Raw genomic sequence first — 13,598 nt, forward strand, 5'->3', positions numbered from 1 at the left:
TCTTGTCGAGCAAAATCATCTCGGCAAGGAATTCCAAAGTTAAACAAAACACCAATGTTCATCTTACCGAGTAAAATCAGTCTGGCAAGGAATTCTGGTCTTTCCATTGAAATAATCGTCAGTTGCCCCTTAGACTGTGCTAAATCTGCGAGGCGAGGCGAAAATACAACAATTTTCAAGAAAACGGTCTACTTGTTTCATTACATTAATAGTGAAAAGGGTTACAAAAATAGAACTAAAAATAAAATTTCAGATTGACAATGTTCCACATTTTCGGAATAGATCGACCATCTATATCCTGCGAGTTTTATACCCCTTTTCCTCGGTCTTCTTACCGACCTCTTCCAAAACTGATCTCCCCAAATCTTTTCAATCGATCACTCTTTGAGGAAGGACGTATTTGATTTTCAGGCCATTTGGCAAGGTCTGCTCTTGTGGAGCCGCCTTGAACCCTTCATCAACGTGGCGATTCAAATGCCTTGTAGCCACCAACTCTTCCAACTATAGTTTGAGCAATATGCAATCTTCTATTTGGTGCCCTCTCTCATCATGAAAGGTGCAATGGTATCTTAGATTGAACCCTCTCTGAGCGTCGCCTAATTTGGCAGGCCACCGGACGTATGCCTCGTCACGGATTTTGTTCAAGATGCGATAAATTGGTATTTTCAACCTAGGGTGATGCCATTTTGTGCCTTTAGCTTTCGTTTGGCATCATCCTCCACGTCACAAGTGTTGTTATCTCGGTTGTTGTTGTGACCCTTGTCCCTGTTATTGCTGTTAGCATTGTAGTTTTGATCTCTTCCACTGTTATTATGGCTGCTATCATCTCGTTTGACCAAGTGGACCTTCCCTATAACTCTTTTGTCCATTACTACTTGATTTGTCTTCTCGGTAGCTACGACTTCATCGTCTTCAACTCGGTTATCTCCATTGTTGTCGGCTGATTCATTGTGAGCAAGTCTGTCAGTCTATATCCAACTGGAAGACATCGCTTATATTGAGCGATTGCTAAGTCTGCGTGGCAATCAAGGATCTCATTGTAGGTTTTCCAGTATTTGGCGTTGTACGCCTTCAATGAATTGTTCGGTTCCATTTTCACACCCAAAAGATGATCAACTTCTTTTGCTGTTTGGTGTTTGTTTTGAATCTAGTGACGAATGCCATGGCTAACTGTTGCCATCTCTCAACACTCTCTTCCAGTAACCTTTTGCACCAAGTTAGGCCCAATTCACCGAAACTTGATGGGAAAATAAGGCACGTAAGGGCATCGTTCCGTCTATGCCTAGCCATGACCTGTCGATAATGGCTAATGAGCATGTACGGTCAGTTTTTCTATCATAGAGCGTAAATTTTGCCTGGTGGAAGCTGGCGAAAAGTAGCATATTCTCAATCTCAGGAGAAAAAGACGTGGCGCTCAGCCTTGTCAAGTCTCTTTCTGCCAGAAAATTCACCACCGGATGTGGCGACGGCATGGTGATAGCTAACCTCTGTAGCGTCGGTTACCTCAGGGCCTCCCTCTGGTGCGCTCGTTCCTCCAAGATGTCCCTCAGGTTCTCTGAACAAATGGAGTACAAGTATCCCGATGTTGGCATCGAATGCAAGGCATTATATCTACTGTCTTGAGTGTAGGACCTCTCCGCCAGCGGTACAAAATCACCACCTCTGTAACTTCTGGTGATGGAAAGTGAGGGTATCTCTTGCTAACTCTGACTGCCTGATCGATGAGATTGGGTGAGCTCACCATGGTTTCCTACTCCAGTGACACCCTTCATTTTTAGCTGTTGCTTTATAGCCTCCATCTCCATCACCATTCTTCGAATGATGGTATCATGGTCCCTCAGCTTGCTCTCTAGGTGCTGAATGTGCGACTCTCGCTATCGACGGTGCCCTTCTAGGCTTAGTGAGTTTTAGAACTCCTTGCATGTTTGTCTCGCGTGTCTCTAGATAACCCTTGTGTGGAGGTCTCTAGACCAACCATCGTCAAAACAGTGAACAAGTCAACACGCCGCCAAATAGACTTTGGTGTAATGCCGTCGAAGATGGACAGCGGAATGTTGTTGTTGTTCACCATTGAAGTTGATCAGAAAAACTTGGAGGACAATGTTTTGAATGTTAAGATTCCCGTAGATGGCGCCAATTGTACGGGGAGTAAATATTCGCCTTCGTTTGTACACCTTGCTACCAAGCTTGCTTTGTACAGAACAGTGTCTTATTTCCTAAAAGCACAACGATGGTAAGCTACCCGGTCGGTGCGTTGCTGAAAAACCCCTTCGATGGTCAAGTTAGCACCCTTTGGAGAGAGAAGGAATGTAAAGAGAGAGAGAGAGAGAGAGAGAGAGAGAGAGAGAGAGAATTGCTAGAATTCGCTTACCTCTTTCTGATTGTGAGGTTGTGCGCCTTATCTAGGTTGTCTCCCAAGGTTGTACACACACTACTTCTGTCATCCTTTGTTGGACACGTGGATGTACTGCCCCCTCTATTCCTTATACGTGTATGCATCAATACTGCCAAACAACATTATTCAAACCGCCAAATGGTATTGATGCGTACCTTGAGTGGATTCATTTCCTTATTCCATTGGGCCACATAGGATGCCCTCACCAAGCAACAGCTTAGCTCGATTTCATTTCTGCTATATCCGACCGAGCTAATCTAGGTCAGCTATTTTACCATTTCTATAGCACATCCCAACCGTCCGAACTCTTTGTGTCCAGTCCAGTCGAAATCCTCATAGTTCGCCATTCGCATAGCTCCCATTTTGGCTTGATTAGGAGCTTTACCTTGGTCTCAAGCAACAATCTCATCTTAGCCTAGCCCGATCCATACTTGTGGCTTATTTCTTGTTCAACACGGTCTGTGTTGATGGCCTAATTCCAGCCTAGCCTAACCCATAACCAAAGCGTGTGCTTGGCTTGGCCCGCAATCCATGTTCACTGCCCAACATGATCCAACATCCTAGATGAGCAAATTGGGTTGTATGGTCCAAAATGAAGTTTTGCGTTATGCTTAGCTCAATCCATTTGTTCGGTATAAATTGCTCCCTCAGTACCAAACAAGCCCACTTTTAAATTCCTATTACTTTCTCTATACCATGACAAAGTCATCTTCACTCCAGAAAATATCAAACTATGCTAAGTCAGCATCCATGATGGTGGCTAACACGTTGTTTCATTTTGGTTATTTTTGATTGGCTAGATTATAAATGAATTAAGTTGATGTGTCATATAATGAAAGTATATGAGAGAGTGATGGAACATCGATTGTGAGATATAATAAAGGTGTCATAGAATCAATTTAGATTTATGATTGGTAGGTTAACAATGAAATCGATATATTTTTTGAGGAGAGTAACAGAAAAGTATAGACAAAAGAAAATAGACATTCATATGGTTTTTATCGATCTTGAGAAAACATATGATAGAGTGCCTCAGTATTCAATATGGTGGGTGTTAGAGAAGAAAGGGCTGACAAAAGATTACATTGATGTGATTAGGGATATATATGAAGGTGCACTGGCCACTATTAGATCGTTTGCTGGAGAGATCAGGAAATTTCCAATTACTATGGGGTTATAGCAATGATCAACCTTAAGCCCTTATCTTTTTGCTTTAGTTATGGATGAATTGACGAGAAACATTCAGGATGATGTGTCATGGTGTATGTTTTTTTGTAGAAAAAATTGTGTTAGTGGATAAGACTAGAGAATACGTTAACACTAAGTTGGAGACTTGGAGAGAAGCTCTTGAATCTAAAGGATTTAGGATAAGCATAACTAAGACAGAGAACATAGAGTGTAATTTTAGTAATAGTAAGAATGGAAATAGAGAAGTGAGGATTGAGAACGAAGAACTATCTAAGAGTGAACTTTTTCGTTATTTCGGGTCGATTATCACAATGGTTTATGGGATTAAAGTAGATGTGGTCCATAGAATTAAGACGGGGTAGCTTAAGTGGAGGAGTGCATCTGTGGTACTGTGCAATAAACAAGTACCCACTAGATTAAATTTTTTTTTTCTCTATGGAATGGCTATTATTCCAGCGATGTTGCATGGGACGGAATGTTGGGCACTAAGAAACAACATATAGATAAGATGAGTGTTGCTGAGATGAGTATGTAAAGGTGGATGCATGGCAAGACTAGAAAAAATAGAGTTAGGAATGAGTACATTTGTGAGTGGATAGGAGTAGGACCAATAGAAGATAAGCTGAGAGAGAATAGATTGAGGTAGTTTGGTTATATACAACGGAGAGTAACATTAGCGATAGTGACGAGATGCGATACAGTGATAGTAGAAGGAAGTGTTAGGGGCAGGGGCATACCTAGATTAATGTAGACTAGTGTAGTAAATAGAGATATGAATCTCCTTAATTTGACTATCCAAATGGCCTTTGATAGAGTCATGGAAAAGAAGGATTCATGTAATCGACCCCATTTGATATATTTAAGGCTTGGTTTGTTTTGGTTTGATTGGCCGGATTATAATTTATTAATCTATTAGAATCGCAATTTATTGTTTGATTATAATTTTTTGTTATCTTGATTAGATTTTAATAGACATTCTATCCAACAAAATTGATAATTTCTTTTAATACTATGTAACACCCTGAAATAATCAATAATAGATAATCTCGCAAAGTGAGCTCAATGTCTTTAAAACCAATAATATTTCATTCTTCCATTAACTCTCTTGAGAATATTACAAAAGATGCCACATGTATTTATGTATTCATAAACCCAGATCTTGAATCTATAGCATGTGAAATATATCAATTTAAGGAAATAAATAAAAAATACATATAGGGTCATGCCTTAGTGGCTGCATATTTCTAAGTAGATACTTGGTTACAACAAAAGTGGGTCAAGCTCAAAACAGATAAAAAGTCTAAGGCTTATACAATAGATATTTACAACAAAAGAAAACAAAATAAGCTTTCAGCTCCACTGTCCTCCCAGGCTATGTCCTTAGTGGAGGTATACCATCAGCACCTAAAAGTTGGTTTCCATATAGTGTGAGCTAAATCCTAGTAGAGAATACTTGAACACACTGTATGATGCTTAACAAAATCATATAGTGAATGCATATGCATGCCATTTACCAAATCGTCACACTTTCTCTTTCAAAACAATGCAATGCTATGATTATAAATCAATTCGTAAAAACAATACTTTTTAAAAATAGAAAACAGGGCAATGGATACACAAAACTGGGAATCTCTAGGTACATGTTTGCCAATAGGCTATATAAGCACTACCAAAGCCATTTTATCGGTGCTAACTGGAAGGATCGGCACCTAACTGCGCAAGTTTCTGGACTTTCACCAAGGACGTACAGGCCAACATAGAAATACCACAACCACACCCCCTACCCCGATTCACCAAGGTATTCACCCATTTTTCTCAAAACGATACATTTTCAATTTATAAATATGAAATAATGTTCAATGCAAGATGTATGAGTAGTTGGTTTCAATTAACCTAATCCTCATGCAATTTCTACAACAATTAAAGCTATTTTTCATTGATAGCTCAAAATAGATATCTCTATGCAAAAGATAGATCTCCAACAACAATTATAATTTCACAATCTCAATGGAGGAATGACAATACATATCTTACTCCATTCTCTCATCAAAGATACACTCATTTTATTATTTCAAAAACTCAGCATCCTTTCTCTTTTTCTTTAGGTCAAACTAATGATTTCCAATAAAATATCTATTCATTTTCATAACACATTTAAAGGAGAGATTTTCAATATTTCAACACAACTCAACAATATATTCATTCCCATAACATTTGTCAAGAACCCATTTGAAAACCCTTCTTTTATATTTCAAAAATCAAACCTAAATCAACCCATAACTACAAAATCATAATATGTTACAAGGAACATATAACAATGCTAAGAACCAAACAAGGTGGTTGAATAAATCCCCACATCAAGAGTAGAGGAAGAAGAGAACAAGACCCAACTTTAGACGAAGTCAAAAATGGAAACTTCACTAATTAAAATGTTCACCTTTCAGAGCTTTACACTTTTCTTCAAAGCACTAGGGCGGCGAGATCAACGGATTTTGTTGTATTTTAGGTGTTTAGACAAGAACTAGAGAGAGTTTCCGTACCGATATATGCACAGACCGCTAGAGCAACCAAAACACCGCTCGAGCTTTAGAGACAAGGAACCGCTCGAGCGAACAACTAAAGGCTCGAGCGCACAATGACACCCTCCCAGCAATTCAGACCTGCAAGAGACCGCTTGAGCGACCAATACATGACTTGAGTGAAGAATACACCCCTCCTAGAAGTTTAGATTTCAAACGCAGATGTTGGAAAGAACCAAGGACCGCTCAAGCGAAGGAAAGACTGCTCAAGCGAACTTAAAAGAAAAACATACCTAAAGTCTTTTGAAAAACAAACTCCCAACCTGTGCACAACACAACCGAATGACTCCAAACAACCAATCCACATTACAACAAGGCAACAAGGAGTATTAACAATAACCATGATCATCGGATCCTAGCCCAAGAATACAAAAGGGTCGGGTTTTAAATCGAGTCGCTATATACTACAACTAATAATTCAACACAAACTTATAATTGAGGTTATATGTGTTTCCATAGTTATAGCAAAACAAACTCGGATAAGAGCAAATTAATTATTTCACTAATCCAATTGAATAACAAATCCTACACTAATCTCATGGATTGTTAATCCCCTCACTATTAATCCTGTCGCACCCGAATTTTGTTGAACCTATTCAAAATCAATGAGGACTGTATGCGAAGAAAGGAATACTATCAATAGCTAGAATTCAAACTATAGGGTTTTTTTTTTTTTAAAAAAAAAAATTTGGAGTCGCCACCTAATATAAAGTTCAGGTATGCTAGCTCACCTAAAACTATCAAAATTTTTAAATCTTATTTTGGAACACGTCTTATAAAAATTTGAATTTGATAGTGACTTCCATTTTGGTCTTTGAAAAATTAGAGATGAGCTTAGGGGTTTATTGTTACGGGTATGGAAGGTGTTAGGAACCCTACACTACCCTTATGATACTATGTTTCCAAATCTATTGATTTCTTTCCTGAGGGTTCTACCTTTGAAAAATATTTATAACGGTAAAAGTAAAAATTTAAGCATTTAATACAAAAAATGATTAGTGGAATTAGTGGTAAACTATTTACATGTAAATAAAAATATATTTATATATATGTATACATACTCATGTACATATATATATATATATATATCGGGGTTAATTCCACCAAATATATACATATATATATAGATGCTATTTTTACATATGTGTGTATAAGTATATGTGTGTATATATATATGTAAGGGTCAATTTTACCAAATAAATATATATACATATTATGATAAATAATATTTATTCAATACATACATGTACATATATATAGGTCAATTCCACCAAAATATATATCCATGTATGTTATTATAAAGAGCATTTATACAATTTTTATTTATATGCATGTGTATATATATATATATAGGGGTCAATTCCACCCAAAATATATACACATATATATTATAATAAACATACACATGTATAAATAATACAGTGATGACGTAAGCAAAAAGAAATGAAATAAAATAGATTAACTTCAATGGCATAAAGAAAGTAAATGGATAATATAAATATTGTTCAATTTGATAAACAATATACATAAATATCCACTTGATGGTTAAAAAATCAAAATACCTAACACATTTTTTTTAAACTCTATTTTTTTTTCTCTTTCCAAATTTTGTCCGCTCTCCTCTCTCCTCTCTCCTTTCTTCCTCACTCTTTCTTCAGTTCTTCATTTTTTTTTCTTTCCGATCTCCCCTCTCTTTTGAGCTCTACCTCATTTGGCATCAACTTACTCTATTTATAGAGAAGTTATGGTGGAATGATGATGATGATGTTGGGTGGAAATTATCTCCACAATTTTCATTTATATTTTATATATACATATATATATATTATAAACCTTTTATGAATTTATTCAGTGTAGTTGAGACACACGAATTCTTTGATCTGGGCAATTGAAATTAGCTTGATAAATGTAATCTTGATTTGATGGATGCCATGTGGCAATTCTCCATTGGTTGGACACGAATGGGAGGAATCTTCAAACACATGAAATGAAAACCCATTTAGCTCCAGTGACAAGTTGTTGATGAAGAATAATCCTGTGTGATGCAGGCGTATGACAACTCAAATTATTTGTTCAGATTTGCTTGATGAAATACACCATAAATTTGTGTCCAAAGATTTTTGGGCATTCCGGATCCAACGGCGACTTCCGCTTTTGTAAATTCCTTTAACTTGGAGCAAAATGGGGTATCAACAAATCCAAGTAATAAAAATAAATGACTATGGTGGCAGGGAAGCATGATGATTATTGGGTACTCCTGGAGCACAACCACATAGTGCTCCACGGTATTATGATTGGTGGAGAAGGTGGGGTATTTTGATTTTGTATTTGGTGATTAATGAATTTGAAGGGATATAATAAATAACGATTAGTGAAGGAGTATGGACAAGTGACACTCTGGAAGTACTTAATAATTTTCCAAGGAAACATTGATGATGAATTATGAGAGAAAATGATATGTTGTAGAAAGAGAAAGTGCGTGTGAGTAAAGTTGTCATTACAAAATATTAACTATTGACATCACCAAAAATTGTTAGTCAATCTAACATTTGACTAACGAATGGGACATATATTGTAATGCAATTATAAACTTCAAGGAAGATATTATAATTTTTAGAACCTCAAGGAAAAATATATATTAAAAGCAAATCTTGGACACTATTAACATAATATACCCTTCAAATTGTGTAAAAAAATTTAGGATTAATTACTGTGGGAGCTGAATATTAGGAGACGCAGATAGGCCGAGTACACATTTGGCTAATCGGTATATATTATACTCGCTCCTGTCTCGTATGTTCTGGATGCCGAATACCTTAATCGGTCATAAAGATCAGTTGAGCGAGGGGTCGATTGAAAGTTGGAATACAGCAAAAGGGGGGCCGAGTGAACAATCACATGACGGGTCAAAAGTGGGCCCTACCTTGAGGACCAAGAATGTATATAAATAGAAGAACAACAACCAAAGAGAGGTATGTGAGAATTAGTACGCTTTACTTATGATAGAAGTAACAAAGAGAGCATATACTGACTTGTCCGTCGGAGTGCTAATTCCAGCACCCCCGACCGGAGTGTTCATTCATTTTCAGGTTTTTAGCTGAGATCTCGAGCATCCCATTGGATCCAAGGAGTATTTCCAAACCACTTTCCCACAATTGGCGCCGTCTGTGGGAATACTCAACTATATCCATGGTGGTCGTAACGGAAGATCCTCCTCCGATAGTCGCTGACGAAACCACACCGAGAGATGACCTCACTCCAACAAACATGCTGGGACCGGAGAATATCACCGCATGATGTGCCTTGAACTTCGACTCAGTGGCACATACCTGACCCTCGACTTCAGCACGTGAGACCATGCAAACGATCATGGAACAGGCAAAGCAAAACGAACAGAGGTTAGAAAACATGATTGCTGAGAACGAGCGTCTCCGTCAGGATTTGGCCTTGGAAGTGGCAAAGTCCAAACAAGCTATACACCAAGATCCGGGACGACCTCTGAGGGAAGATAGTCGACGACTTCAAGCCCAAAGACAAGAAACTAATAGCGATTCTAACTCATTATCCCCAGAACCCAAAAAGAAGGGATGAGTCGAAACCACCAGCTCCTTCGAAAAGAGTCCACGTGCACACCATAAACGAAGACGAAATGGTTCAGATGAAGAGGACCAACATGACGCCTTTGTGTGACGGATCGCAAAGGCAGTACTACCCAAAAAGTTCAACGTTCTATCACTCACCCTATACGACGGAAAATCGAATCCCACTGACCACATCCGTCATTATAAGCAAGCCATGACGCTGCATGCAGACGACGAGGCTCTTATGTGCTGAATATTTCCTAGCAGCTTGGGACCATTGGCCGTTAGATGGTATTACAAGTTGAAACCGGCGTCAATTAAGAGCTTCCGTCAATTACAGAAATCCTTTAGGGCAAGATTCATCACCAATGAGGTCCAGCCGATGCAAGCCGACTCTCTCTGGGCAATGCAAATCCAACCTAGGGAAACCTTATGAGCATATTCGGCACGCTATTGGGAATGCTTCAATCTTGTAGATGACGCCTGCAATGACTCCATGGCCATCACCGCCTTTAAAATGGGGTTACATCCTGATAGTGCCCTCTGCAGTTCCTTGACTAGAAGGCCCCCTAAAACAGTCTGGTCGTTGATGAAAAAAGTAGAGGAATATTGCAAAGTGGAAGATGACGCTCTGTGGGTTAAAGCCGGGAACAAGGCCAACAAGATGCCCTTCTGAGATTTTTTAGCCGATAAACTCTGTACCATCACGGAGCCTTGAATCACGAAGTCGGGCTAAACGAGACAAGAGACAGGATTTGCGCCGAACAAATGACCAATGTTCCCACCGAGCTAGTGAACAACTTCAAGTAGATAGCAGGCGCACAAGGCGCGCGGACAAGAAATATACGGAGTTGTTAGAACTGATCAACACGGTTATGTCCAAAGTTCAACACCTTCCATTCTTCAAATGGCCATCCAAAATGGTGGGACCTCCCGACACGAGGAGGCGGGATAGGCGGTGCAAGTATCATAAAGACCACGACCATGATACAGAGAGTTGTTATGCATTGAAGGATCACCTAGAGGAATTGGTACAAGATGGTCGGCTTAAGCAGTACGTCTGAAGAGACAACTCGACAAAAGCAGTAGCTTTACGACCGGATTCACCTCCACTTAGCGTAATTTATATGATATATAGCCTACCGACGTCATCCGCAGTACATACAATTCAGTCGCATCTTGACCCCCAAAAGCAAATCACACCAGCAAAACGACCCCATGAACCTCTAAACATTACCTTCAACGATTCTGATTTGATCGGCGTAACACTCCCCCACATTGATCCATTGGTCATCAAACTACGCGTAAACTGATTCACCGTTGAACGCGTTCTCATAGACCAGGGGAGTACTTCGGAGGTTATGTATTACAAGACCTTCATCAAGCTCAGGTTCGCCGAGTCGGACTTGTCTCTGGCTCCTTATCCACTATTTGGCTTCAACACTAATCCATAGTACCCGTTGGGCAAAATCACACTACCGGTTCATGCGGGCTCCCGATCAGTGGATATGAAATTCTTGGTTGTCAAGCTTCCTTCGCCGTATAATCGCATTATGGGGCGAACTTGGTTGCATACCATGCGGGCCGTGCCAAGCACCTATCATCAACTGCTCTGCTTCCCGATAGAGCATGGCATTGAGCAAATCTGTGGTACCCAGAAATCGGCACAAGCATGTTATTTCCTTGCTGCAAAGACACCAAAAGAGTTAGAAGTAAATTCCATTGAGGTGCCGGATCAAGAGAGCCTCGACGATGTTGGGCGGCTCCCAAGTGAAGAGGCCATGAAAGCCCTGGAAGCCCTGGATCGAGTTAACATTGACGGAAATCCTGACAGGTTCTTCATGATTGACGCCTCCTTGAATGAAGCCGACAGGCAGCAGCTAATTTCCTTCTTGCTCAGCAACCTTAATGTATTTGCATGGACACCATATGAGATACCGGGTGTGGATTCGTCTGTTTTGCAGCACCGTTTAAACGTTGACCCTAAATGTAAGCCAATTATTCAGAAAAATAGGCGGTCAGCCGCAGAACACACTACTGCCGTTGTTGAGGAAGTTGACCGGTTGTTTGATGTCGGGGCAAACTGGGAGGTTACCAATTTTATATGGCTGTCGAACACTATGGTTGTCAAGAAGAAAAATGGCATGTTTGTGTGGATTTCGTGGATTTAAATAAAGCTTGTCCTATGGATTGTTTTCCTCTCTCCAGAATAGAGCAACTCGTGGACGCCATGGCGCATCATCAACATATGAGCTTCCTCGATGCCTATAGAGGCTACTATCAAATTGCCATGCATCCGGAAGACCAAGACAAAACTGTATTCCTCACCCCAATATGGACCTATTGCTATAAGGTAATGCCTTTTGGATTGAAAAATGTGGGGGCAACATACTAAAGAGTAGTCACTGCCATGTTCAAGGAGCAACTCGGCCGAACTATGGAAGTGTACATTAATGATATGGTGGTCAAGTCTAAAGAAGAGCAAACTCATTTGGCCGATCTGGAAGAGACATTCGGAATTTTATGCAAGTACAAAATGAAGCTGAGTGCTTCCTAGTGTGCATTTGGGATCGGATCCGGCAAATTCCTTGGCTACATTGTCAACCACCAAGGAATCGAAGCCAACCCGAGGCAAATCAAAGCAATCTTGGAACTCGGCTCCCCTTGTTCAGTGAAAGAGGTTCAAAAGTTAATGGTGATGGCTGTCGCACTCAATAGGTTCATCAGTCGTTCCACAGATCGCTGCCGACAATTCTTTCATACTCTACGGTAAGGTAAGGCTTTTGGATGGACCTCCGACTGCGAAGTTGCTTTCAATGGCCTAAAGACCTACCTCTGATCAGTTCCACTCTTGACAACACCTTCGGCAGGTGAACCGCTCATTTTATATCTGGCAGTTTCCGACCGGGCCGTCAGCGCCGTACTGTTATAGGAAGAGCTTGGGGAGCAGTGACCAGTGTATTATGTGAGCAAGGCAATGGTTGACACCGAAACACATTACCTTCCGTTAGAAAAACTCATCCTAGCCCTCGTCATGGCAGCAAGAAAGCTGATGCATTATTTTCAGGGGCATACCATCGGGGTACTAATAGACCACCCCCTTCGGTCGGTACTCCGTAGTGCAGAAGCATCAGGGCGCATTTCAAAGTGAGCTCTTGAACTCGACTAGTATGATATTCAGTTTCTGCCTAGAACCTTAATCAAGGTGCAAGTGCTTGCTGACTTTGTGGCCGAATTCACTGGGGGTCTTGCCAACTTCAAGTCTGATGAAATTCAACCTAAGCCGAACAGGAGAATTCATGTTGGGGACATTTGGCAGTTGTACTATGATGGATCATCCAATCAATGCGGCAGCGGAGCCAAAGTAGTGATAATGGCTCCCGACGGGGCAATAATTGAACAGGCTGTCAAACTCGGCTTCGAAGCATCGAACAATGAGGCCGAATACGAGGCCCTGCTAACCAGCTTGCGGAATGCACATCTCCTAGGTGCTCGGCGTCTACTTATATTTTGCGATTCAAAACTGGTGATCAATCAACTAAAGAGGGAGTACGCGGCAAAAAACGACCGAATGGCCGCTTACATGAAAACGACAAATTCCTTGCTGGCAAAATTTGACCATCATGAATTGAACCAAATAACCCGTGATCAGAACACACATGCAGACGCCTTGGCTTGCCTAGCCTCCGCCATTAACTTAGAGATTAAACGGATAATTGAGTGGGTTTCATCCCTAAGCCGAGCATTGGCCCTTCAGAGGAAGTCCAGATCAATGTCATAGAGTTAGAGCCGAGTTGGATGGACTCCATTGCTGCATTCCTATCTTCCGAACAGCTCCCGTCGGATAAGAAAGAA

At 40.3% G+C, this 13,598-nt stretch overlaps 1 protein-coding gene across 1 annotated transcript; it reads left to right on the forward strand.

The window, feature by feature from the left end:
- The first annotated feature begins 2,039 nt into the window (after positions 1-2,039).
- Positions 2,040-4,118, forward strand: LOC145791449 (uncharacterized). The gene is made up of 4 exons (XM_082871801.1): positions 2,040-2,233; positions 3,314-3,507; positions 3,674-3,941; positions 4,040-4,118. The coding sequence occupies exons 1-4, from the start codon at positions 2,040-2,042 to the stop codon at positions 4,116-4,118; spliced, it is 735 nt and encodes a 244-aa protein (XP_082727927.1).
- The last annotated feature ends 9,480 nt before the right edge of the window (positions 4,119-13,598 follow it).

This window comes from Camellia sinensis, chromosome 5 (assembly GCF_055761805.1).
Source record: "Camellia sinensis isolate YWXY chromosome 5, ASM5576180v1, whole genome shotgun sequence".
NCBI classification, from domain to species: Eukaryota; Viridiplantae; Streptophyta; class Magnoliopsida; order Ericales; family Theaceae; genus Camellia; species Camellia sinensis.